This window comes from Amblyomma maculatum, chromosome 6, assembly GCF_055883805.1.
Source record: "Amblyomma maculatum isolate TAMU_Amacu chromosome 6, ASM5588380v1, whole genome shotgun sequence".
Taxonomy (NCBI): domain Eukaryota; kingdom Metazoa; phylum Arthropoda; class Arachnida; order Ixodida; family Ixodidae; genus Amblyomma; species Amblyomma maculatum.
This window is the reverse complement of record NC_139349.1, coordinates 138,068,145-138,095,345: the sequence shown is the minus strand read 5'-3', so window position 1 is coordinate 138,095,345 and position 27,201 is coordinate 138,068,145. Positions and strand designations below refer to the sequence as shown.

The following is a 27,201-nucleotide window of genomic DNA, read 5'->3' as shown; positions in this document are numbered from 1 at the left end:
CCTGGTGCTATTCTTTTACCGCGGGATAAAACTGTTATTAGTCCTTGCAATGTGATTGGCCGGTTATATTATTCATTTGTGCCAGTACGAAAGGGAAGTTTTTGTTTCTCTGTTATTACCTTGTGTTTTTGAAATGTGTCTGTATAGTTTAAAGAGCTCGCAACTTTAGAGAAACGTTCGCCTGTTCTTCGAGTGTTGTTTGTGTTCCAGGTGTCGTCAACATTGGAAGAGGAAATAGGGTACAATCACCGGTGAACTTTCGAACCTGTTCCCACATTTTCTTTTCAGGGATTGAGATATTAATGAATAATACATGATTATGCCAAGAGGCTTTCTTCGCATTTCGCCGGACGTATCACGCTCTAGCTCTTGCCTTTTGAAAGGTTATTAAGTTCTCTGCTGTCGGGTATCGATGGAGGATGCCCCAAGATTTTTTCTGCCTCTTTTTTTTCTGCTTTGCACTCCTCCGTCCACCATATTTTGTGCTTTCTCCTTGCGTATTCAGATGTTTGCGGGATTGCTAATAAGGCTGATGATATTATGCGTGTGGAGAACCTTTCATTTATTTCGTCTGTAGCTAATTCTTCAGAGTACTGTTTTTATAATGTGGCATTTGATTTAAAAACTGACCAGTCAGCGAGGTGAAGCTTCCAACGCCGTGGCCGTGATGGGATGATGGGGTAGAGGATGATAGTTTTAAAATAGCGGGTAAATGGTCACTCTCCCTAAGGTCATCTAAAACATCCCTGTTAAAATCATTATTGGATGATGATGAAATAGCTAAATCAAGGCAGCTCATGTTGCCTGGGCTGGGGCAGCAATATATCGGATTTCGAATGTTCAATAGACATATGTTATTAGACAAAATAAAATCTATAATTTGCCCTCTCGGGTCGGTTTGTTCACTCCCCCAAAAGGAAGAGTGCCCGTTAAAATCCTCAACTACCACGAATGGATCCGGTAACTGTTGAATGAGTTCTTCTAGGTCATTTACTTTAAAGGTTAGGTGTGGTGGTAAGTATACAGAACATATTGGTATTGTTTTGTGGCTGATTATGTTAACTGCCACTGCTGCAAACTTTTTTTTTCTTCAAAAAGTCTTCAGTGGTACTTCTGTGGCAAGGACGTCGCTTTGTGCTATGATCGCAACGCCCCCTGAGAGTCTGTTTGCCTGTTCTCGGCCTCCTCGGAAGGTTTTATATTTCTTAAGGATATTTGTTTTCTTTGGATCAAGGTTTGTCTCTTGGCGGCACAAAGCTGTAGGTGCCGTTAATGTAAGTATATCTGTGATGTCTGTACAATTTCGGAGTAAACCCCTAGAATTCTATTGTACTGTATAGGCCATATTTTGATGCGTTGGGAGATAAAAGTTATTTAGGTTCGGGAGGAGCTACCCTCGGTTTTCCCTTTTTTCCAACGAGTTCCGCCTCCCTGCAACACAACCGTGTTGGGGATGACGCCATCGCCTCACTGGAGGCGCTGGAAGCCCGCGGCAATCCTACGGACGAACTAGCTAGCGGCCTCCCTCTGGATTGGGAAACCTTGCGAATCCCCGGCTCAGAGGTTGCCAGACCCTATTTCGGAGCTGGCAGAGGAGCCTTGGCTGCATCTGCATGGGGCGGCATGGAGGGCCCTTCCATAGGGTCCGAAGACGCCTTGGTAGGTGCCAGGTTGCGGTCTGGCGCTCCGCCCCTGCGCGCCATTTCCGCGTAGTGTATCTTAGCGGTGAAGATGAATGAATTTTTCTTTCTAGCCGTTTTCTTGCCTCTGTGAACAATATGTTTTCTTTTGTCTTTATCGTGATATTTTTTTTTCTTCCAGGCTGGACAAGATCGTGAATGATGGATGTTCTCCTTCACAGTTGGCGCAGTGTGGCACTGGAGCATCACAGTCTTCCGCAAGGTGTTCTTTAGAAGCACATTAAGCACAAGTTTTCTGTCCACGACAGCTTTGTGATCCATGACCATATTTCTGCAGTTGAAGCATCTTCGGGGATTTGGTATGTATGGAAGAACCTCTACTTTAAGGTATCCTACTTCAATTGTCTTTGGCAGTGAGCTGGAATTGAAGGTCAAGATCAGATGCTTTGTTACGATTTCTCTGTTGTCCTTTCTAATTTTGATTCTATGGAAATTCACGACATTTTGGTCAGTGAGGCCATCTAGCATTTCTTCTTCAGTTATTTCAAGGAAGTCAGAATCAGATAGCACTCTTCGAATGGTGTTTAGGGATGTATGTGGGGTCACGGTCACCGGGACATCCCCAAGAGATTGGATGTTGGCCAGTTTCCCTTGTTGATCTTCGTGGCATAGCCTTAGAAGCAAGTCTCCATTTGCTGTTTTAGACACTTTATACTTTGGGCCTAAGGCATTTGTTAAACATTTTGATAGTAAGAAAGGGGACAATGTTCGGCTTGGTTTTTCTTCAAGTTCGGAGTGAATGAAAGAGACCTTAGCTTAGCTTCTCTTTGGTTTTCCAAGGAATTCTGCTGCAATTTTGGTCCGCCTCTGTTTGTCGGGGCGATCAGGTTTAGAGGATTTGGAAGCCATAAAGATAAGTTTGTTATTCGGTCAGGGTGGTGACCGTCCACCAGAGAGCACAACGAGGGGATGGGACATGAGCGTGCAAGGCAGTCCTGCCCACACCAGCCGTACACCCTGACTATAACCAATAGGGCATAAAACAGGGTGGTTGGCAACACAGGGTCAGGTCCCTGGCTGCCAGAAAAAATGGGAAAAGCAGAAAAGGAAGAGCAGACAGGACTATTGCAAGATATAAGATAGGAAAGCGAAAGATGTAGGGGAGGATAGGAAAGGGCGACTGTCGCGGTTTCCCCCTGTCGGGTCAGGCCGGAGGTGCCGTCTGTGGGAAGCGTGGGCCAAAGTGGTGTGTGGTTCCATGGTGGCCACCTTGGTATTAGTTCAAATTCTGCCGCCAGGCTACGCCACTGATTCAGGACTGAGAAAGTGCCTGCCGGCCTAGCCCCCAGTTGGCCGAGCGACCCAACCTTGGCTTTGTAGAAAAGCTTTCTTTTGTTCGACAGTGTGTTTTCTAAGCCCCATTCTTCTCCTAACCGTGCGCAGGGGAAAGCGTCCACCTGTTCTTAGCTTGACTACAGCGGATAGCAGGACTACGGGGTGCTAGCTTGCCTTACCACGGCTGAACTTGAGCGGCGACGCACACCGCCGCCGCTCGATTCGGCCATGACCGAATGTGCGTTACGTAAATGAAAAGTACGTTGTTCGTCACGTCGTTTTGTTGTTGTTCACTGTTCTTGATAGAGTGGAAGCTTGAACGAGTTGATAATAAATGGTCGACATACATTCACGATAGCTCAAGTGGATACCAAAAATGGAAAGGTGCGACATGATGGAAATATTTATGTGGGTTTGTATAATATAGTTTGACTCACAACAGATTTGCACCACTGCGAATGGCAGGGGTTCCCTGGCCATTCAAATGCGAACTGTAATGAATAATTGTGCTCCGACGCACCCCTCCAATCGACAAGGATGACAGTGGGAGCACAATTACCTATTATAGGTTGTGTGGGTGGTGGTTATTTAAACAAAAGGAAGGAAAAGAGTGCTGCCGGCCGCATAAACTGCTATCTAAAATCTGAAGCACCCGAGCTGCAGCCGGCGGGAAAGCAAAATCGTGGGCAGAGGATAGCGAGGGGAAGTGCAGAGGGAAGCTATTCGCAACTTTCACCTCCTATAGGGGGCGGCACTCAATCAGTATGGCTGTCGTTGAGGGGATACCGGGTGCCGGATAGTGTACTCGGAGAACGTGTCGTGTCGCGTTGCAGCCACCGCGGCGTTCGCGCCACTGCGGCGAAGCCATTTGCAGCTAGGCAGCGGTGGTGGTCATAGAGTTTCTTGTGGTGGTAGTGGTGGTTTGTTGCTGGCCTGTGTTCTACCTGTGTTTGCAGTATAGTTTGCGTCGTGCGAAGTGAGAAATCCTCCTGCGCCCTGTTCCCTTCTTCGTTCACCGTGGGATCGTTGCCGTGATCGTGTTTCATCGCCGGTATGTGTTTTTGCACATGTATACTCTGCATTATTGCTCGCAGAAAGCTTTCGTTAGATCTTTTATGCTGGGAATTGCCGTGCAGTCTTTTCAGTGTGCAGTACATAAAAACCTTTGCAGTGAACGCGCCGGGAAAATATGGCAGCTGAGAAGAAAGGCCAATGCAAAGAAAGGACCACATGGACGGATGAAGAAACGCGAGCGTTAAATAGAATTTGGGATGACCTCTTATCGGACCTCCGCCGAACCGAAAGAAACCTACATCTCATCATGGCCGAACGGCTTCGTGCCGTCGGCATATATAGGTCGACAAGGGAGATTAAAACAAATCTAGAACTTGGGAAACAAATGTAGGTTAAAGTTTTCTGAAAATCTATTTTTTTTAATTCATTAGTCGTCAGCTACTTTCCGCTGCCGCAGCATTCGCACAGTCACTACTTGGAGACATCCTCATGGCTATTTTTAAGCAGTGGCTAAGTAATTTCAGGATTTATGTTCTTCCGATTGTATTGTTACAAATCGTATTTTATAATATTTCAGGCTGCTGACAAGGACTGGTACTCAGACGAGGTCCGGGGGCATGCCCTGGAAGTTCTACTGGGAAATCCACAGATTTCTCCGATCGCTTCCAGCAAATGATCCCAGCCTCATGGAGGAATCTATTCCTCCTTCGGATACCAACGCCTCCCCCGAAGAGGTACTTTCAGATCAATTGATAGTAGCTGATGCAAGTCTATCTGATCCGCATTGGTATCTCGTTGATATTGTTACTTAGCTGTATTCGCTGTTTGTGATGAGGATGAAGAAGCGCAACAGACTCCGAGAAGACGACGACGCTGAGTGTTGTGAAATCGGTGCCCTCATCAACGTTAGTTGTGCGGACAGCTTTGGGACTGTAAATCTTCCACGTAACATCTCTTGCAATGTGCAAGAAAAATCAGCCCAGAAAAGAAAAATGAGTGCAGATTGCTTTCATATTTACAGGAACAGGTGAACGCTTCCCCCTGCGCATGGCGGGGAGAAGAATGGGGCTTTGAAGACCTACCCTCCAACAAAAGAAAGCTTCTCTACATTGCCAAGGTTGGGTCGCTTAGCCACTGCGGGCGAGAACGGTAGGCACTTTCTCAGTCGTGAATCAGTGGCGTAGCCTGGTGGCAGAATCTAAACTAATACCAAGATTGCAGCCGTGGTACCCTCGCCTTAAATGTTGGCATGTCTTTATTTAAAAGACCACTGACACTACGATGCATTATGTCCCACATCGGATGAGCAGAAACGCGTGTTCGGTGTCTTGTTGAAGGAGAAGTTTTAAACGCAGGACATATTTGCGCCGTTGTGAAGGAATGTACAGCCTCTTCGTATACCGTCCAACGATTATGCCCGAAAACATCACACGTACGGCAAAGCCCGCACGGGCTGTGCTTCGAGTATGGAAGCGACGAATCTATAAAGGTGGGTGCATGCGCTATTTACTAGCCGAGTTTGTTGTCCTTGTTTGCAATGTCGCGCCGTTGTTCACCAACGAGGGAATTCCCGTTGACTTGCCTCAACAAAGTAGGCCATTCTTCGCGTCTGCTGTTCAGGTGTAGAAATATTTTTGGGCAGTGGGCCCAAATACGCCGTGCAAAAGAAGTGCGCCTGAGGTTATGCAAGGTGTGGCAGCAGGCTAAGCTACGCCAACATGAACGGTGCTCGAACTCTTCTATCGCGTTGCAAACAAAAACAAGCACCGTTTGTATGCGATTGTAAAGAAATGCATTTGCTTGCATGTGATCACTAAAGCGGGATTTGTCATACAGTACACGTCGAAAGTTCACTCATGCACGCATTCCAGAAAGCAGATTTTAATGCAGTGCGAGCATTGCTTTGGTCTGCTCATCGTTTGATGAACCGTATCTGCAAAACGCCCCTTAGCGCAAATGTTGCATCCATTACTAATTCGTCGTTTTAATATTGGCTCGCGGGCGTTCAGTCATTTTTGAATACTTTAATAGCGCGTATTGTGGAGATTAGCTATGCTGTTTACTCCAAATATGAAATATATGCACGTTGCTGGAAGCATACTGGAGAGTAATGAATCATAACATGAAAATGCTTTTCCTGAAATCCAGGGAGGGAATGTTTTGGTGTTTCTTTACAGGGCCACTGCTTGTGCAAAGCAGGGAATTCTTCCTGCTGCAAGCACATGATTGCACTTTTGCTTTTTGCACACAGGTAAGGATGCGCAGCGATAATCCCAGAGCCGAATAGGATCTTTTCACATAAATCTTCCTATGTTGTTATTTTCCAACATTTTTGCCACAGTTTGGTGGGCTGTATCTTGTCTATGTGTGAATGTAGTACTCTTTTCAAATTCCAGAGTTGCTGTTGCAAATGCCTTATTACTATGTAATGCCACGGCTGCAGAACTGGCATCCAGAACTTGGACGCACTCACTTCCACAGACGTGAAGCAATCATGAGGGAAGCTGAAAGCAAAGAATATTGATCAGCCAAGAAAAGTTAGGGACTTGTGTCATGTGGTCTCGAAAGCAAGGATCCGGTTGGGGCCTCAAAAACTTGCTGACATCCGACAGCGGCTTATTGCTGCTGCTCCACGAAGCGCCCTAGCAAGGCTTGTTAAGGGCCGCTGCCTTCAGAGTCACAATGTCGAAGAAAGTGCTGCGGACATGTGTGACACAAACACACGATGTGAGCCAAGTTTATGATTGCAGCACATCCTTGCCAGCCAACATGCCCAGATGATTGAGGAACTTCAGTTCCACGAAATTGCATTTCAGGATTGAAACAAATGCACAATTTATAGAGCGCTAAAGACAGACCTGTGTCCTCGTCTGTCAAAAGTTTATGCCGACATAGTTGCTGTGACTTCAGCACATGCAATAAACATTTGTGATCAGACAGCTGGCCAGAACAGCACACAACGGCAAAGGGAGCAAATGTTCCAGATAACTGGAAGCAAGGTACACACATTTTACAGATTTGTGCCATCACCAGGTCAGAGCTGGGAAGCCAAGGTCAGAAAAATGCTGACACAGAATTTTGCAGGCAACGACGCCACGAGATATGGGAAGGCTTGTGAAAAGCCAGCCATGGAGGAGTATATGTTGAACATAGGCAATGCAATGTCATCAATGGGCCTTGTTGTGAACCCTCTAGTTCCATGACTCGGCTTCAGCCCAGACAGCATTGTCTTTAAAAATCGAAAGCCAGCCATCTTGCTAGAGATGAAAAGTCCTACTCTAGGGAAAACAAAACATTTATGACCTTGTGAGGCAAAAGAAAGTGCCGTATATTTTACCTGAAGGTGAAAATTATGCCTTGAGGCTCACACATTGCTACTACACACAAGTCCAATTGGGACTATTTCTCCTGCATTTGGAATAAGTCCACCTTATTGCCTACAGCAAGGTAGAGTCCTTAGCAATAGCTCTAAGGAAATGTGTGCAGTTTATTTATGCATTAATTCCAAGACTGCAGCATGTATATTTGAAACATTATTTGCCACAGCGCGTAGAAATGCATTGAAAAATAAACACGGTAATCACTGTGTAGAAATATGTGATGTTATCACTATATCACACTTCATCTCTAACAGGAAGACCATCAAACGCATGCCACCAGAAATTCACACCCATTAACCTGAGACAAAGAGGCACCTTTATACATTTTGTTTATTGTCATATCATCGGACCAACTTGGTCCAAGCAGGACCAAGTTGGCCAGTGCCTCAACACTTGTAGGTGGGCTGTCCCAGAGGATTGACGACGCCCAGTATTGAACGTTGCAGGCTAACTGATTACCCATATCATTTCCGACAATACCTAATGGCAAGGAATTCACCTAAGAGTGATGGGTTATGAATGGAGAGCCGACGGTGCTTTTTAGAGACCCCTCTAAGGTCTAGGGGTAACATACTATTTCGATTATAACGGAGGGCAGCCTGTGAATTGCTGTAGAAAACATAAATGAGAGTTTGAGGTAATTGAGGGAACGACTGAAGTTTGATGGTTATGGCTCTGCAAGGATGGATGTATTATCATGTTCGCTATCCACACCTAAAGCTGAAGAAGACAGCTAGACATCAGGAGTGCAGTCAAAGCGGTACTATGACATCCACTTTGCATGTCAATGGACAGGCTCATGAGACTCGGCATTCAAAATATGTTTGAAGAACGTAACGAGGAGTGCCGAATGAACCAAATAATCAGGCTGCCTATGTCAAAACCTTCAAAGGCTCAAGATCACCATATCATATCAAGTAGTTGGCAAGAAGGAACTACCTGTAAGCACCAGCGTATCAAAAAAGATCCACCCAGTCGTGTGCAAAGGAGTGATAGAAAAAGAAAATGTATATCCAGTTGCTAGGATACAGTACACGTAGATGCTGAATTAAATAGCCAAAATAAGGATGGCAATGCAATAAAGCTCTTTCATTAAAAGCGAAGTAATCAGCGTACCGAACGCAATGGAAGTGGGAGAAATAGCCATAGATAGCCCTTGTCATCCATTGCAGCGAAACAAAACAGTAATGTCCGTCTCTCAAACAGCAGTGCGGATCTCTTCGGAGGGCGAGTAAGGAAACCCTGCTGGAGCACACCAAAGAGTGCACCGGTCCTGCGGACCTCTGCACGTGCAAACACGTCCAGTAGTAGGCAGCTGACTGTATGCAGCCATCATACTCTCCCGTGAACTCGTCGAGCCCACTAATAAGCGATGGGGATACCACAGACTATTATAGGGTCAACAAAGTTTTTCCATACCTAGTAAGAATATAAATAAGGAAGAACACATAATCAGCAAAGTATGAACTCTCACTCTGCCAAATACAGTAGCTTGAACAAAAAGCATCGCACGATGTATAATCTGGCCTACTACTTAGGCGGGGAACCAAGCACAATATTACACATGACGTGACTTTGCCAAAGTAACTACTTTGGAAGAAACACTTGACACAACTAGGAATGTTGAGAGGGCACCCTGCACAGCAGAGACTGTCCAGAAGCACCTGGCGGGAAAGGGAAAAGCAGCTGTTTATGCCATTGGGCCTAAACATCCGAGCCTGAAGTGCCTAGCCAAATATGAATGCGTGATGGAAAACGTACAGGGCCAGGAGTATATTTAGAAAAGCACAAAACAGCGCAAAGCCCCTCAGTGATTGGGCTGAAGGTTATCGGCTTAGCACTGCAGGCGAGCGTCCACTGTTCGCACACAATGCAGGGGTGCAAAGGGTGATGCGGTGACCATGTTCAGGATCTTCGTGCGCCCGAATAGACCCCGCATAAACCACAGTGTATGCGCGCAAAACAGGTGCACGCACGCAGCGTGCGTTTCATGTCTTGTCACCTAAAAAAACTCACTCCGCGGTCCTTCCCTAATGAACGGTTTGTGTTTCCACTTTGAGTGGATGCGTCTCCTTGTGCTAAGAACAAGTGGTGTCTCGGGCTTTTCGCACCACGTCCTCGATCGAGTGGTGCCTTCAGGTATTCATTCCTTTCATTCGACTGACACTCTGCTTTTTTCTAGATCATGAATTGTAGGCTCTGCATCAGGTGAGACAGTTGTCGAAGTTCTTCCTCTATGGAGTGTTTGAAAGCGGATCTGCTGTCGAAAGGAGTTGTTTCAACAAGCAATGAATTTTGGAAAAGTATGTACAGCGTTTCCATTACCCCCCCGAGCCCCTTCCGTAAAATGTTTGGAGGCTAGGCGAGACCAACCATGCACTGAACCACTGCTTGGAAAACAAATTTGTGCGCATTTTCTCGGTAACCCGTCCTGTCAAACATACTCTTCTTGGCGGTCGCAAGACAGTTGCGCTACTGCAATAATGTCAATTGTAGCTTTTACATGGGGCGAGGGAGTAGTCCAAATTCATCCTTTTTGGACAATAGACGATTTCCGGAAATCTGTAAGTTAGCTTCTCTGCAAGGATTGTTTTCCAACCAAAAGGCCCTGTTCCAAGACGCCACTCTCGCAGTCTTAGTTGAAACGAAAAGAGGCAGACGCCTTTCAATGGCGCATTCATGCTGGCGATTGGCGAAAGTGAGACAAGGAGGGAGTGAGTGACGAATGGGCCGAAACCACTCACACTGGAGCAGCAAGGGGCTTGACAATCTCCACCCCTTTCATCCTCTTTTTTTACATGTGAAAGGGTGGCATTCAACCATTGTACCTTTTTGGTGTGTCTCCCTGAGTCATCTTGAAGTCAACTGCACATTCCACAGTTTACTTAGAAAGGGAAGTTGGCCTCTGCTCACTTCAAATAATGCGAGTGCGGCGTCTGGGAATTAGACATTTTAGTTGGAAAACAAGCCTTGAAGAGACGCTGACTTACCTCTGTCAGATAAGCAAGTTTAGTGTCACTTTCAACGAGTGCACTCGCCTTTAGTGTCATTCGTATCGTGTCAGATGATGAACTTTAATGACACTCGCTGCTGAATGGACTCAGCGCGGAGTGATTTTGGGGAACTCACTACACTTTGTGCGGCAGCGAGTGTGTAGTCCCAATAGTAGCTTTTCAAAAATAAAATGCAACGTTGCCGAGAAAACATTTTTTTCGTCTAACGTTTTTACCTTTCTGACCTTTTAAATTTAATTTACGCTAACTGTAGGGTGTATATACCGGGTGTCCCGTTTAACTTGAACCAAGGGGTACAAAATAATATATTTGAGGTAGGTGAGTGAAACCAATTGCATACAACTGCCAGCCTCCTTGCGCACTACAGGCAATTTTTTGTTTTGCAATTACTTAATTAGCTAATTATTTTAATTTTTCTAATTTCTAAAATATCGACTTTAGACCAAAAATGTGAATTGGAAAGTTGTAGAGCACCTTCAGAAACCCCCATTTAATTAATTGCGACAAAGAAAGTCTCACGTGTATCTTTTTTCCAGGCTCAGAAGAAAGCCCGCGAAATACAAATAATACCACGTGACTAGTGCATTTTAGCGCCGCGATTGTGGTGCTCTCAGTCGTAGTTTGAGCGAATGAAATTAGCTGCGGCCGTGTCTTCTTGACCCCGTTAAAGCGGCAGGCCGATATGCCTGCGATGGCTTCTTCGCCCGCGTCATACAGCCGGCCCACGTGACGGTGCAGTAGCAGCGAGAGCGGTGAGCCGACACCACCGAGATTCTAACAAGGCCTCCTTCTCTCCTATCAGCGAACGTCACGACAAACGGATGAGCGATAAGGTATCAGCCACTGAATCTGCGCATACAGGCTTGGGTAAAGGGGCGAGATGACATCATATGACTCGACTAAAATTAGCGCTGCAGCTTCATTTGCCGGTTCTTTATCGCCATCCGCCTGTCGTGATGTAAGCTGCTGCGGTGCGCAGGCCTGGCCAAAATCGCGGTGGCGACGGGCGAGCTCGAGCTCGCTCGAACCATCGTCAACACTTCTGCCTGCCGCTGCAAGGGGACCATCGGGTCACGGCCGCAGCTGATTTCGTTCGCTCAAACCACGAGGGAGAGCACCACAATCGCGGCGCACAAATGCGCTAGTCACGTGGTATTATTTGTATTTCGTGGGCTTTTTTCTGAGCTCGGAAAAAAAGATACACGGGAGACTTTCTTTATCGCAATTAATGGAATGGAGGTTTCTGAAGGTGCTCTACAACTTTCCAATTCACATTTTTGGTCTAAAGTCGATATTTATTAAATTAGAAAAATTAACGTAATTAGCTAATTAAGTAATTGCAAAACAAAAATTGCCTGTAGTGCACAAACAGGCTGGCAGTTGTACGCAATTCATTTCACTGACCTACCTCAAATATATTATTTTGTAACCCTTCGTTCAAGTTAGCTGGGACACCCGGTATATTTATATATATATATATATATATATATATATATATATATATATATATATATATATATATATATATATATAGCAAAAATTGCAATCAACATTCTTTCATTTAGCTGCAATAGTCGTCAGGGGAGCCGCATTGACATTGCTACGATGGCTGATTGCTCTCATGGCGGCGACCGTGAACGGTTATGTTGCGGCAGTGTTGGTCCGTCTGCTGTCTAGGCAGCGTGTTTTTAGCAGAGTTCAAGATGGCATTCTGCCCAGCGGCCAAGGGAAATGGAGAGCGGAAATAAGGGTCGGAGTCGGAGACATATATATGCCTTGATAAGGCTTTGGGAAGACAGCCTCGGCGACCTCCGGCGTACGAAGCGCAATGCAAAGGTATACGCGGTCATCGCCGTGAAACTGCAAGCCGCCAGCATTGTGAAAACAACAAAGGAAGTGAAAAAAATTGAACACTTGGGCAACAAATATAGGTGAGTTTTATATTTTGAACGCTCTCATAAAATGGCATGATTTACATGTCCTCTGCTGAACGGAATGACCAAACGGCGCTGACAGATGGGGACGAGGGCGAAGAGAGGCACATGTGTCTGTTTCCTCTCGCATCCCGTCTGTCAGCAGTTTCGTCGTTCCGTTCAATATCAACAAACCAGCCCGACTAAGCCCTACTCCTGGATCGCTCTCGCGTAAACTGCTGTGTTGTTTTGAGCAGTCTTGCCTCCATGTTTGATGATGCGACCTCGCGCGCTGCCCGTGCAAGCCAGATAAATGCGTCAGCTAACTTATTTTCTCGCCTTGATTTGCATGATATGCAATGTTCCCGCGTGTTCTTTTGTGTGTTTTGAACAAGCTGCACACCTCGCATGTTGCAGGTCATATCACAGACTGTGGTCAGCTAGCCTATTTTCTATATTCTCTTATGGTCATATTCACCCTCAGGCATACTCAACATCGATTACAGCTTTGAACTGCTCCATTGCTCTTGGGCTTAGCAACCCGCTTCTATAGGCACCGAGTGACTGCGGCAAATAGAAGTGCTTCCCGCCTGCTTGTATGTACAACTTATCTGAGGTGTTTCTGCGTGTATATGCATTCATAAATTTCCCTCCACATAGAATTGCTGGAAATCTTCGTCATGCAAATGTTCCTTCCCGTGTTCACACATTACGTTGCAGCAATATCTTCAATTCAGAAAGTAATAGCCAACAATAAGAGCAGTCCATGCATTAAGGTTGCGACATTCCGTATTTTTCTAACACTTCATTTACAATAACGTCCATGAGGTCAAGCGGCGTAGATCACAGTAATGCTTTTTTCTTTACAGATTTCTCAGCCGTGGGAAAACTACAGGTCAGGAGGTATTTCCTGGCATTATTATTGGGACATTCACAGGTTCCTGGGCTCCCTGCCAGTCAATGACTGCAGCCTGATGGAGGAATCAGGCCGCGCAGTCAGAGGGAGAATGAATCTGCTGAGCTGGTGTGTAGTTGTGGTGACGTTTTGTTTCTAGTAAGTGTGAAAAATCGCTAACAAAACAGATTTCTCTGTATGCGGCCCGTGCTTGAAGTGACAGCATGCAATACTTGGGGAGACCCCATTACGCCGTGATTCAAAGTTTTTTAAATTACAGTACCCTTCAGCTGCATGTAGAACCATATCTGTTACTTTAACGCAGAACATGTGTATTGTTTCAGATCTTCTTCAGCATGCTGGAGGGAGCAGAAAGGGAGTCCGCGGAACAAGATGCGGTGTGTAATGAACATGAAGACACTCCTTCTCCAGCTGCGACTCCGAAGAGCCTGAACCCTTCCCATGCACGACGGCTTCGCCGCTGCCTTCAGCAGTGGAGAGCCCCAACGCGGCAAGCTTGCCTCATGCACCTAAAAGGCCGAGGGCAGCTGCTGCAAAGGGGCTGGCAGCCCAAACTGCCCTGCAGCCGCTGCTTGAATAGCAACGGCAGCTACGCTGTGCAGCAGAAAAACAGAGAACCAAGGATCGAGCGCTCAAGGAGCGCCAACCCTACAAAAAGGGTCTATGTAGTTCAATGGTAAAGTTTATGGTCAGCTATGTCTATCTATGGACTTTTATAGTAGGCTATAAAGTGCCAATGACATATTTATAGGCAGCTATAGAAAATTCTATACCACTTTGTCTATAGCTTCTGGACCATACAAAATCTCTTTAGCTAACTATAGAAAACCATGTCCATGAAGCTATATACTTTGTCATACAGTTATCTTTAGCTGTCTGTAGAAATTTGAATGGCTCTAAAGCTACAGACTGCAAGCTATAAAATCAGTTTTAGCAAACTAAAGAAAGGTTTATGCTCCTGGAGCTATAGATTATTAGTCATACAGTTACCTTTAGCGGTCTATTGAAATGTGAATGTCTCTAAAGCTACAGACTACAAGTCATATAAGCTGCTAGCTGGCTATGGAACAGTGTATGCTCCGAAAGCTATATACTATTTGTCATACAGTTATCTTTAGCTGTCTATAGAAATTTTAATGGCTCTAAAGCTACAGACTGATAGCCATATAAGCTTCTTTAGCTGGCTATAGAAAAGTGTATGCTCCTGAAGCTATAGACTAGTAGTCATACAGTTATCTTTAGCTGTCTATAGAAATGTCAATGCCTCTAAAGCTACAGACTGCAAGTCATATAAGCTGCTTTAACTGGCTATAGAAAAGTGCATGTTCTCGAAGCTATAGACTAGTAGCCATAGAGTTATCTTTAGCCGTCTATAGAAATGTCAATGCTTCTAAAGCTACAGACTGAAAGTCATATAACCTGTTTTAGCTGGCTATAGAGTATTGTATATACCAAAAGCTATAGACCAGTAGGCGTACACCCTTATATGAAAGTACATATATCGTCGGTTCGAATCCCTCGCGTGACCTGTACTCCAGCTTGATTAAGAGTTGTGTGCTGTATGAAACGATAAACCGTATGCCATCAACTACAACTCTGTACGACAAAAGGATTACGTCACAATCTTGGTATAACTGGTGGGAGCAAAGTCGCCGCATGGAAGTATACGCCTGCAGTGAGTAACTCCGACATATGATGGTTTTAGTCATGGGGGCTGCTGGCCAATTTTTAGTTATTTATTAATCCAATTGAAAATAAAACCGAAGATATAGAGCATGACACACATGCACATACACACTTGCGCATACACAAACACACGCACATACATACATACATACATACTGCTGCTGACAACAATGCTGCAGATAACCAGCGCATGCGTAGATAGTCCCTCTTTCCTTCTTCCCCTCCTTTCTTTCCTTCTCTATATATTTCCGAGCCGGAAATAAAGCGTCGTCTTTTCGCTCTGCGAATCTGCCTGGTTTTCATCGCGTAGCTGCCGGCCTTTGGCCGGTAGATCGCAACAGTGGCGACGAGGACTCTGCTGCAGCAAGGAAACCAGCAATACGCCCAAGCACGACAGTCACGCAGAAGGAACCCACCGCCAAGGAACAGCCATGGCACACAGGCTACCGGAATTCGAAGACGAAAAAGATAAGTGGCAGCCGTACCTTGTCAAGGTTCAAGCTTATTTCGAAGCGAATGATCTGATAGACGATGCTAAGAAAAGAGCCCTGCTGGTAGCGGCGCTTGGAACAAGGACAATAGAAATTTTGAACGCGAAGGTAGCACTGCGAAAGCCTAACGACCTTACCTACAGAGAAGTTGTGGAGACGCTAAGCAGCTACTACGACCTGGTACCGAATGAAATCTCTGAAAGTTTCAAGTTCTTCAATTGCTGCCACCAAGAAGGGGAATCTGTACATGCATTCATTGTGGCAATACGGCAGATGGCACACAACTGCAATTTTGGAACGATGCTAGACAGAATGATAAGGGACCGTATTGTGTGTGGTGTCAGATCCAAGAATCTGCAGAAGCAGCTGTTAGCGAAGAAAAATCTGAATCTCGAAGAAGCCGAGGCTCTTGCCCTCGCCGCAGAGAACGCTGAACGCGATTCGCAAGGGATTGTTACTGACCAAGAACAAGCGAGATTGCTAAAGCTCTCTGGCCAATACGAATCGTGCACGAAGTCACAGGGCGTGCAACAATGCAAATGTTGCGGTAAGCGCGGTCATAATACAATGGCTTGTCGACTAATCAAGAGCAAATGTTTTAAGTGTGCACGGCCAGGGCATTTAGCGCGAATGTGTGCGGCAAATGAGACAACCAGGACGGTAGCACTAACAGCACAGACGCCAGAAACCGAAGAGAGGGATAGTAGCGCGTCCCAAATCTGGTCCTTGACCACCACGCGCTCTCTTATACCCCCCATCAGAAAATCGTTTGCATGGAATGGCATCGAAATAATGATGGATATTGATACCGGCTCCCCTGTTTGCGTCATTCCCAAAAGCATTTACCAAGTGCACTCCCATCAATGGCCGCAGCTGCAAAAGTCGGAAGTACAGCTTTCATGCTATCTCGGAAAGTTGCCACTCCTCGGTACACTGACCATGCCAGTTTCCTTTGAAGGTACCACAGTACAATGCAGTCTGACGGTTTTAGACTGCAATGGCCCCAGTCTTTGCGGTCGGGACCTGCTGAAAAAATTGACAGACGAACGCATTCAGGTGCTGACCATGTATTCGAAGCCTTCCGTATCAAAGCAAGCCAGGGAAGACGTGCCGATGCTGCTCCAGCAAAACTGCGACCTGTTCACTGAAGGCGCTGGTCTCATGAAAGGTCCGCCAGCCCGACTGCACATCAAGGCCGGAGCAAACCCCAGGTTCCTAAAGGCAAGGAAAATTCCTTTTGCGCTTCGTGATAAAGTGTCTAAAGTGCTTGACAGATTAGTCTCGGCTGGCATAATATCACCAGTTCCTCATTCTGAATGGGCAACGCCCATTGTGCCAGTCTTGAAGAAGGACGGAACAGTGCGCATTTGCGGGGACTTTAAGATTACACTAAACCCTGTGTGCGAGGTTGAGAAGCACCCCTTGCCTGTCATAGACGACATTTTTGCAAATCTATGTGGAGGAAAAAAATTCAGTACTTTAGACCTTCGCGATGCTTACAATCAGGTTGAGCTAGATAAAGACTCGCGGAAATTAGCAGTTATAAACACACACAAGGGGCTCTTTTGCTACAACAGGTTACCGTTTGGCATCGCATCAGCGCCTGCGATATTCCAACGAAAGATTGAATCGGTGCTGCAAGGACTAAAAGGGACTCAGGCTTATCTAGACGATGTCCTGGTAGCAGAGAGCAGCGATGCTGATAACGCAAATCTGCAAGCGGTGCTACAGAGTTTCCGCGAGAACGGTATCAAACTTAGTTATGACAAGTGCAAGTTTGGCGAACAATCGGTGACTTATCTTGGTCATTGTATTGATGTTGAAGGGCTACACCCCCTCGAGAAGCACGTGGATGCAATCAGGCTAGCCCCTTTACCGCGAAATGTTGCCGAGTTGCGATCCTTTGTGGGAATGGTTACATTTTACAAGTTTTTGCCAAATCTTTCCACTATGCTTGCACCCGTGTAGAGCCTTGAAAAAGGTGCAAAATGGGTTTGGCACGAAAACGAAGACGCGGCATTTAAGAAGGCCAAGAATGCTTTGTGTTCAGCCCCAGTGCTAACGTACTTTAATCCGCAGCTGGAGCTGATGTTGAATGCGATGCTTCACCTTACGGTGTCGGTGCTGCCCTTTTCCACCGAATAAATGATGAAGACAGGCCAATTGGCTTCCGATCACGGACGTTCACCTCAGCTGAGAGAAACTACTCCCAAATTGAGCGAGAGGCTTTAGCCCTGGTGTTTGGCGTGACACGGTTTCGCGATTACCTGTTGGGCCGGGAGTTCACGCTTGTAACGGACCACCGCCCCTTATTATGCCTACTCCGACAGGATCGTCAAACTTCTGTCATGGCTGCCGCCCTAATTCAGCGCTGGGCGCTTTTGCTAGGGGCATACAAGTACAAGCTCATTTGTAAACCTGGAAAGCAGATGCTAATTTCTGACGCTCTAACCGTTTGCCTCAATCGCTGCAGGAGCCGCAAGCGGAAACAGAAGATCTGTCGGAAATGGTGCTTATAATCGACGAATGGGACCAACCAGCGGTTTCCCACCAAGAGATTCAAGCGCTCACAGCAGCTGACGGGCTTTTGCAAGAGCTATGCAGGTACGTGACTAACGGATGGCCCTTCGTTGTAGAAGGTGACAGCAGGGAAGTGGCGGAATTCCGGAAAAGGAGACATGAGTTGTCTGTGGAGAAGGGGCTGTTGTACTGGGGACATCGTGTGGTGATATCAAGTGCGGCGCGTGAGAAACTGTTGACGATGCTACATGAGTCTCATCAGGGTGCGTCAACCATGAAGACAAGGGCGAGGGCTAAGTTTTGGTGGCCCGGTTTAGATCAAGATATTTGTAGATTGGTCTCGAAGTGTCGAAGCTGTGTGCAGGCTTTGCCCATGCCCCCTAGGAATCCTGTCAGCTGGCCGATTTCAAGAGAGAGGTGGTCACGGCTGCATGCAGACTATGCAGGGACTATTGGAAACAAAATGTTGTTGGTAATTGTCGATGCACACAGCAATTTGATAGAAGCCATTTCAGTATCTCGACCAACCGCTAAAGCCACTGCCGATTGCATGGGAACCTTGTTTAGCAGGTTTGGATTGCCCCGCACCATAGTTAGCGACAACGGTACACCCTTTACTGGGTTAGAGTTTGCGGTATTCCTACAGAAAAATGGAATCGAGCATATTCGTACCCCGCCTTATCACCCCCAGAGCAATGGTCTTGCGGAACGGGCCGTAAGAACAGTCAAGGAGGGCTTGAAGAAAATGCCAGGCGTGGAGTTGACAACTGCTCTGGCGAGAATTCTTTGTAACTACAGAAATTCGCCACAAGCTTCAGGCTCTACTCCGTCCGAACTTCTTCTGGGATACCGTTTGCGTACAAAATTAGATATGTGTTTTCCTCCCAGGAACTACAAAATGCCCAAGCATTCAGAGACTGATTCCGCCAGTTGGTACTTCACCCCGGGAGACGCAGTCTACGTGCGCAACTACGGCGTAGGAGAAAAGTGGACACCAGGCAAAGTGAAATCGACGAGTGGTGCCCGTCTAGTCACTGTAGCTACTGAGGACGGAGTCGTTCGACGTCATGTCGACCAGATCCGAAAACGCTCATCAGACACCGACGGAAGCAGAGAAGTATTAAGCCCTGCAGAATCGCCTCCTGCGACCTTAGACAGACGAGGCTCACGACCTTCCCGAAGGGCCTGTTCCTGAGCTACGCCGGTCCACAAGAACTAGAAAGCCAGTGGAGCGCTATGGCTATTAGGGGAAGGAAATGCTGCTGAAAACAATGCTGCAGATAACCAGCGCATGCGTAGATAGTCCCTCTTTCCTTCTTCCCCTCCTTTCTTTCCTTCTATGTATTTCCGAGCCGGAAATAAAGCGTCGTCTTTTCGCTCTGCGAATCTGCCTGGTTTTCATCGCGTAGCTGCCGGCCTTTGGCCGGTAGATCGCAACACATACATACATACATACGTACATACATGCATACATACATACATACATACACGCGCGCAAATTTTATATAGCTGGCCATAAACGTTTGTATGCGACCATAGAAAATGCTAAGAACTGCAGTACATAGGGAGACAGAAGTCTATAGAACAGGTTAAAGACTTCTGTAGAACAGACTATAGAAAGCGGCTATGGATATTTGGGCCAAATTTCTATAGCCGACCATACAAAGGATTTTCTATAGCTGACCATAGGAAATTTTTGTATGGGCAGTTAGCTCTCGAAGAACGTGCTGCCATTCGTGAAAACCGGCTCATCGATGTCCTTGACAAACTTTTAAACAAATAAAATAAATAAATGTAGCCGGCCGTAAGGGAGCAAATCATTTGAAATGTTTATTACACTAGTGAGCTTCACACCACTATTTTCGGATGCAGCTCAAGAATGAAGCTACTTTTCCTGGCTTTGACCGATTCTAATGACCCTTCGAACGGGACAATGCAGGGAGTGGTATGACATTACACAGAGAGGACTGTCCTGAGGCAGCTTAATGTGCCATCCCCTGAATTGTCATGCAAGCAGTCACGAGAACCTGCCAACACAATTATCTGGTGGAGGACCTTGGAAAAGAGTGCTCGCAGCATATTTGTGTATTCCTGCGCATCGTCGCTTTCAACACAGAGCCTTGCAGTTAACCGTCGACAAACAAGCGGACAGAATAAGCGACATTGAGCAACAACTGCAAGTGAACACATTCTGCATCGTCGCTCTTGCCGCTGGCAGCTCGCCACAATACAGAGGAAGCGATGGGCCTTCATCCTTGACTTTTATTTTAGTATACATTTCTACACAGAAAACAGTATTGCACATCACTAAAACAATGAACGGTGAGACAAGTTACAGGGGTATTTTGTGCGTACTGTAGAAAGTGACAAAAACGTGAATGTGCCTTTAGGCAAACCTGTGCATCGCCGAAGCACACATAGGCATCACTGACTACCAGCATGTTAAGTTGTGAACTGCGCTTGCTTCCAGAAAAAACTGGCCAGAGCATCTCGCACCACTTCGCCTTGCACATCACTTACTGTGGTAATGTGAGAGTGTTGCCCATTGGCGGCATCATGTCCACTCGCTTCCTTCTCCCACTGCAGCTCAATACTGTCCTTGAACATTTCACAAATACTGTGAAGCAAGCAGGCAGCTCGGATCGCTTGCTTTGCGTTTTGAAGTCTACATTCCTTTCTTTTGAGAGCAAAACGTGAATGAGCTTTCAACCGCCGAAAAGCATTTTCTACAAGTCTCCTAGTTCTAGAGAGGTTATAGTTAAATGCTGCTTCAGGAGTGCCGTTTCCTGCATTTGCATAAGGCTTAAGCAAGTTGGCTATGAGCGGAAATGCCTAGTCACACAAGATTATTGGTTTCACAGATGTGTTTCTTATCAGCACCACAGGGGAACGAAACAGCTCCCCTTCAACCACTTTGCTGAACTGCGAACGGCCGTACACATGGGCGTCGTGGCACCTGCCTGGGCTTCCGACATTTATGTAACGGAAGCGGTAGTGGTGGTCAACCAGTGCCAGGAGGATAATACTGTGCTTGAATGGAAATAAAAAAAAATAAAATATGCTTCACCGTGTACACAGACATCTTTTCTACAACTAAATCAATAACCATGAAATTTATGTTGCAGATAGAATTTCTACATTTTGATGAACTTTCGATACAATAACTCTAGGTAGGGAACTGACTGCATAGGTAAAATTTTCTTCCAGAAATGAAGAACCTGACACGAAAAATCATGCGACTGGCTCTTTTTTATCTTTTTGAGAATCTAAATCGAACTGGTTGAAAATAAGGGATCATATTTGAAAAAAAAAACTTACCACCCTTTGTAGTTGAAGTAGTCGGCAGCATGCTCTTTTGGTGGCGATATCATCGAAGTGGCAGCCGTCAATGGTACCGACGGCGGGCGGGAAACCGTGGACAGCATGAAACTGTTGCACGTGCTCTGCCATCTCATCGCGACGTACTATGCGTAGCCATTTGACCTCCAGATTCTCGAGGAGGACCTTGAAAAACTCCCTGTAGAACTCTTTTACGGTTGACCGGCCGAGAGCAAATAGATGCGCAGTAGTTCTATCTTCTGTGGTTGACCCCAGATGGTACAGTCCGATGGCTACTCGCTTCTCGACTGAGATTGCAGCCCGCATGTTCGTGTCCTGTCGAGACGAGTCACGCCTGCGTGATTCCACCAAGTATTTAAAGGTTCTCTGCGACACACGAAAGCACTGTTTTAAGTGGAATTCGCCTAAGTTGGGCAATGTTTCCTCGAGCCCGCGGTAAGTACACTTATTTTCATCAACATTTTCTGTCAGCTCCCTGCTTTTGAAACCACATTACAAATTCTCAGTCTTTTTTTTTATTTTCTGATGCAGATGTTTCAAAACATTCCCGCTTCGCTACACCATCACCAATTAACTGGGGATAGTATGTTGATGCGTTTAGCGAAGCCGGTTTCTGGCATGAGGCACAGAAACATCGGTAAAAATGCTTTCTGTTTACTTCTTCTATGTGCAGAAGGGTAAATAATGGTTATTATCTACTGAAGGCCTCGCCTTCAAAAAACGGGTTCGCGAGCCTTGGTCTCGCCCGACGAGTGACAAATCCAGTTTCTTAAAAACACCGGTTTATTCCGGATAAAAAAAAAAGCAGAACAAAGAAACATAAGGCGCTACTTCGCTAAGAACAGGCTGTTCATGAGCGCGACAATAGAACAGCAACGGAAAGCGGAAAGAATGTCAGGGCCTTACCGCGGCGAAACAAAACAAACTGCGGAGCGAAAAAAACGAGCAATGGGGCCAAAGCGCTAACGGCGGCACGAGAAAGATCGCTCCTCGCGGGACAGCAACTCACAGGAATACGCCTAGGCTGTTCCTGCAGGCACTGCTTCCATCTTCGAGTCCGCAATCTTCTTTCAGTCGTCCGAGCACACCCTGCTGGCCCATGACGCTCGCCGGTTACACCGCGCCGGCCTCTCCGCCGGGGCAGAGAAGCCCGAGCCTCGCTTCCGACGCGCTTATCTACCCTCGTCTGTGGCCGCTAACGTCACACCCGCAAGATTATCTGCTTGCTCCTGCGCACTCGCGCTGCCCGTGCAAACACGATACAAATAGAAAGAAGCGCGCGCGGTTTAAAACACCTAAAGGGGCTGCGGAGCCCCACACTACGTACCGAACCTGCATTGTCTTCTTAACACTTGCACCGCACAGAAAGTCCTACTCTTATTCCGGGCGCCAGAGCAGAGCAGATCCTCAATCGGCTGCGCAGGGTGGCCACAGTAAAGCCCATGATCGTCGTCCTGGTCGGGACTAACGACCTTACCAGGGTACGCTTTTGTGGATGAGTAACATTTGTGCATGCGTTTTCATATCTGTGTTTATTTACTTGCAGGTGCGGACCATGGGCGATGCCGACAGGTTTGTTGCCACCCTGGCACTTATTGTGGAGTGGCTGCGTGGGCGTTGTACGGCCGTCGTGTTGTTGACGTTGCCGCCAGTCGCCCGCGCAGCCCGCAATACCATGCACTGGCGAATTCTCAATTTTGTCAATCGATGGATCCTAGAACAAAGCAGAGGTAAGCTCGGGATCATGAGCGTTTAATCCAGCAAATGTTAATGATAGCTTTCATTCCTTCGCGGACAGCGTGCTGGCGTTGGAGATTCATCGCCTCTTTGTGCGCGGCAAGCGGCGCGTGAATTATTGTTTTTTTTAGAGGTATGTAAGAGCTTATATAGCGTGCTGTTGGGCGAGTTGGGCGCAAAAAAACAAAACGGACAATACGGACTTAAGGCGCTTCGGCCAAGCGATAAACACGAAAAAAGGTTCGCCTTATGCACAACGCATGAGAACACATGCCATATTATTGCCGTTCTTGCGCTGAACCTAGAAATGTCAGCTCCTGAGCTGATAACGAAACTGAGCTAGGAACTACTAATGCAGGAGTCGCCATGCTTTCCAATTTGCACAGCAATTATTTTGTCGTTGGGTTTTCCGCACGTTTCAAAAAGCATGCACATGTTGTTGAAGTCATGTTGTTGTCCATGCTTTTTGCAGTGTTCTGATATATAACCTTTTTTTTTCAGGAGGATCGGCGCCGACAGGCGAACTGACGGCGGTCATCGTAGAGCTATAGGGATCGGCGCCATCTTCGAAGTTTCGTCACAGTAGCAACTAAATAAATTGTATTGTTTGGAAGCAGTAATGTCTCACGCCGTAGTCCCTAAGCAAGCAGAGCTGTCGTCCTGAGGGAGTCATTGCCGTGCAACGCTTGACGTGCTACACTTGTGTTCTATGTTTACATGCGTGCATAGGGCTCTCTGACTGCCATGGCTTACCTGATACGGAAAATGTCTTGTGAGGACTGTCAAGGATGTGTATAACCCGGGAAATTTTTTCAATGCAATTGTTTTCTCTACAAAAGTGGAGAAGGGCGAAATTATCTTGCTTGAGATGGGGACACGTCAATTATTTCTATCCAACCAAGTGGTATGTGTGTTTTTCAATGTGCATCTATTTTGGCTAGCGGTCAGATACACCTGACTCGCGCCAAGAATATCGCGCGGCTTATGCGACCTTGGAACAATTAGAGCCGGTGGGTGGACAACAATACAGAAAGGGCGCTTTGAGAGACGACTTAACGTTCGACTATTTTCTAGGCTCTTTCCGAGCGCTTTCTGACAGCGCGTGTGGACACTGTACATCACAGTGGGTATTCCCGCCAATCCCAGTGCGGCGATCCACGACAACGATATGCGATGGGACGGTCGGCGGGGGAAAGGAGGGGGCGTCGTCGGCAGCGGGAGGGGATGCGGCTCGTCGACAGTACTTGTTCTTGCACTCAATTGCTGCACATGGATTGGCGTGGGCCGAAGCGTCGACGGAGTGCATAGCGGAGCAAACAATAGATGCGATGTATTGCGGTAGTTCATGACGTCGTGATTCCTGTCCTTCTTTTCCTGAATAAATTTAATTGGAATTTGTTTCACAGTGCTTTGTTGAGACATGCGTAACTCTCTTCCTGTGTGATCGACCATTAGGCTACGCTAAGCTGTGAATATCGTGTGGCAATATGTGCAGTGTTCTCTACTATATTACGCCACCTAGGTCTTCTCATTGCAGTGCAGTGCTTGTGGTCTCTAAGGCGCTTGGTGTAATCCCGACAAATCTTACAAAGTTCTTATGGCCACGGGGTAGTGTGTGCACCCGTGAGCGAACGGTGGTGAGCCTTTGATTGTATTTCGAGCAGATGACCTCCATGCCCCGACTGCTCCTTGCCAGATAGTCCCGCGTAGTGCCGCCCCACGTGCGTTACCAAGGAATGTATTAAATCACCCTCCTCCCTCTTCCTGGCATCCAGGGTTGTTGTGTTTAGTGCTCTGAGCGGCTTGTTTTTTTAGGTGACAAGACATGACATGTACGCTCGTGAAAGCACTACTTATGAGTGCATGTGTTTTACGCCCAGGTACACTGTCGTTTATGCGGGGGCTATTCGCGCGCACGAAGGTCCTGAACATGGTCATCGAATCACCATTTGTACCCCTGCATTGTGTGCTAACAGTGGATGCTCGCCTGCAGTGCTAAGCCCCTAACCTTCACGCGCAATCGCTGTGGGGCTTCGCGCCCTTTTGTGCTTTTCTGAATATAATTCTGGCCCTGTACTTTCTCCCTCACGCATTCATATTTCGCTGGGCGCTTCAGCCTCGCATAGCAAGTGACACGGCTAGCAAAAACAGAACAGAATGCGCAGAATCTTCCGGTAAATTTATATGTCTCGGGCGTGCATTTCGGCTGGCGACAAAGCTGCATTTTTATCAAAATAAAGACATGCCTTGACAGATTGCAGGTTGCTTAGACGACATGTTCCCAGTGCACATAGATCTTTCAGGTGAGCTCATCTCAGATGCGTACAGTAAAACAGTACAAGAACACTGCCCTGCAGTCTGGCTGATAAAGTGAGGTTCTTCATTTGTATGCGCTCAGAAGCTAGGGGTATTTCTCGCAAAATCTAGAGATTGTGTTTGACAGCGAGTGATACGGATGTCGCCACGTTGTGCTGTATGGTGTGCTGGCAAAAGGCTCGCACGTGACATCACGATACGCCAGCTGGCGTACCACGCATATGATCCATCGTTTAGATGTTGTGTGTGTCATGCGACTCTCAAATATTGGTCGAAAAAGGAATAGGCCAAAGGACGTCAAGAAATAGTTTCGGCCGGCGGTATCCAGCCGTTGTCTCGTTCACATCTTCGTTGGTGCGTGCTCTGTTCCCTAGAGCTTGCATGCAGCGGCACACGTGCGCCTGTAGCTGTCCTCTCGGAAAGCACCGTTTTGTATATAGCTTCTCAACCGCTACAAGAAACTCGACTGCAAAAGGGCGACGTCGCATAAGGGGTACAGATGAAAAAAAAAGGTTCGTTTACGATAGGCCGATGGGTATGTTTCGCTGGGCCAGATTCACCAAAACTCGTGGACATCAGAGATATTTAGCTTGCGGGAGATGTGTAAACGTACACGTGTACCGGTTTAAAGGCCGCTGTACGGTTGCTTTTTAGACCCGGTCCGCACATATGTGGGCGCGCCGAGACGGCCGGTCCGGAGGGGCATACAATAGCGCACACCCGCATCCTTCGTCCGCAGAAACGTTGACTCAATCTCAACTTTTTGCCCGTACGTGATGATCAGCAAGGCAACCAGATTGCAGCTATTGGTTGCGGTGTAGGCGACGTCCCGGCTCCTCCTCTCCGATCTCGCCAGGGCAACATGGCCGCCAGCGATGCGAAACGAAGCGTAGATTCTGGTTTTTGCTTTGCCGCAAAAACCAATATACTTAGCGCGCATTGCTAATACTAGTGTTCCTATCGATAGTGATTTCCCCTCAAGTCAGATCATATGGGCCACTGTCATCTGCGCTGAGCTGAAGACAGTGATCTTCCAACCGGCGAAGTGTACTAAGTCGCACCGGTGTCCTGTTGTGTTTATGATTATCGCTAGCAGCGAGGATCTTCACGGCCGAGGGCCAGCACGCTGATTTTCATGCGCACGAATTGCTCCTCCGCGCATCGAAAAGTGCCCGTGCATGTGTTGAGAAAGTGTTTACGACTTGAGCGACTGCCTCCTAGCAAGGAAGAGCACTGTCCATGTTTGCAAAATTCGTCACACACTGTGTTTTCCTAATGCTGAAATTAACTTGGTGACAGCTAGTCTGGCACCCCTTCCGTTGGTCGCAGTGCCCGCCACAGAAACGAGCGCCCGACATTGTTTCCGCGACGTGTCGATCACCTGTGTTGATCGTCGTCCGTGTATGTGCTGCGCTTGTCTAGCCCTTCCCGTTAGCTGCACGGCTTTCGAGCTACTAATATGCCACTATTCCGCGGTTTGCGCTTTGTGCTGATATGGGTACTCGATGGCACTGTGTACACTGAAAATATCGTGTACTTTCACGGCAGCTGTCACTTTGAGAGCACCTTCCGGTTTATTTTTATTTCCTGCTAGCTATGTGCATCTATGTCTGCAATAAATATCTATGCGATGAATCGGTCGACTGAACACTTCTGTATATGACGGGCTAAACACTTTATCACCATATCAGGTCTTTAAAAAACATTATTTAGACGCGATACCAAAACAAAATGTACTGTATGGCGGGAGGTTATGCTTATGAAAAAAGGCACATCATATGCATTTGTGCCTCATGATATGGACACTTTGGGGTACCTAAGGCATGTTGAGCATGAAAACATATTTGATTAGAAACAAAGAAACCGATTGAAGAAATTATGGCAATTTGCTCTTTTCCTG

The 27,201-nt window shown here is 46.8% G+C and overlaps 2 protein-coding genes and 1 pseudogene across 2 annotated transcripts; 2 read left to right on the top strand and 1 right to left on the bottom strand.

The window, feature by feature from the left end:
* Positions 1–5,277: 5,277 nt before the first annotated feature.
* On the top strand, positions 5,278–7,553 carry LOC146186869 (uncharacterized; annotated as a pseudogene).
* A 7,519-nt stretch (positions 7,554–15,072) lies between these two features.
* LOC146186868 (uncharacterized) lies at positions 15,073–19,885 on the top strand. The gene is made up of 3 exons (XM_084608130.1): positions 15,073–16,610; positions 17,863–17,993; positions 19,849–19,885. Exons 1-3 carry the CDS (start codon positions 15,330–15,332, stop codon positions 19,883–19,885), a joined length of 1,449 nt encoding a protein of 482 aa, XP_084464256.1. The 5' UTR covers positions 15,073–15,329.
* Positions 19,886–20,741: 856 nt separating this feature from the next.
* Positions 20,742–22,386, bottom strand: LOC146186867 (uncharacterized). The gene is made up of 3 exons (XM_084608129.1): positions 22,258–22,386; positions 21,228–21,582; positions 20,742–20,939 (listed from the first exon to the last, which is right to left on the bottom strand). Exons 1-3 carry the CDS (start codon positions 22,347–22,349, stop codon positions 20,742–20,744), a joined length of 645 nt encoding a protein of 214 aa, XP_084464255.1. The 5' UTR covers positions 22,350–22,386.
* Between the last annotated feature and the right edge of the window lie 4,815 nt (positions 22,387–27,201).

What these genes read in the sequence shown, in the direction of transcription:
- LOC146186868 (XM_084608130.1), top strand. Translation starts at nt 15,330, where the DNA reads ATGGCACACAGGCTACCGGAATTCGAAGACGAAAAAGATAAGTGGCAG. An exon ending in CAAACCCCAGGTTCCTAAAG is followed by an intron (nt 16,611 to 17,862) that starts GCAAGGAAAATT and finishes CAATCGCTGCAG; the next exon opens with GAGCCGCAAGCGGAAACAGA. An exon ending in CTTTTGCAAGAGCTATGCAG is followed by an intron (nt 17,994 to 19,848) that starts GTACGTGACTAA and finishes GGGACAATGCAG; the next exon opens with GGAGTGGTATGACATTACAC.
- LOC146186867 (XM_084608129.1), bottom strand. Translation starts at nt 22,349, where the DNA reads ATGGGCCAGCAGGGTGTGCTCGGACGACTGAAAGAAGATTGCGGACTC. An exon ending in AACAGCCTAGGCGTATTCCT is followed by an intron (nt 21,583 to 22,257) that starts GTGAGTTGCTGT and finishes GGAATCACGCAG; the next exon opens with GCGTGACTCGTCTCGACAGG. An exon ending in TACTTCAACTACAAAGGGTG is followed by an intron (nt 20,940 to 21,227) that starts GTAAGTTTTTTT and finishes TTTCCATTCAAG; the next exon opens with CACAGTATTATCCTCCTGGC.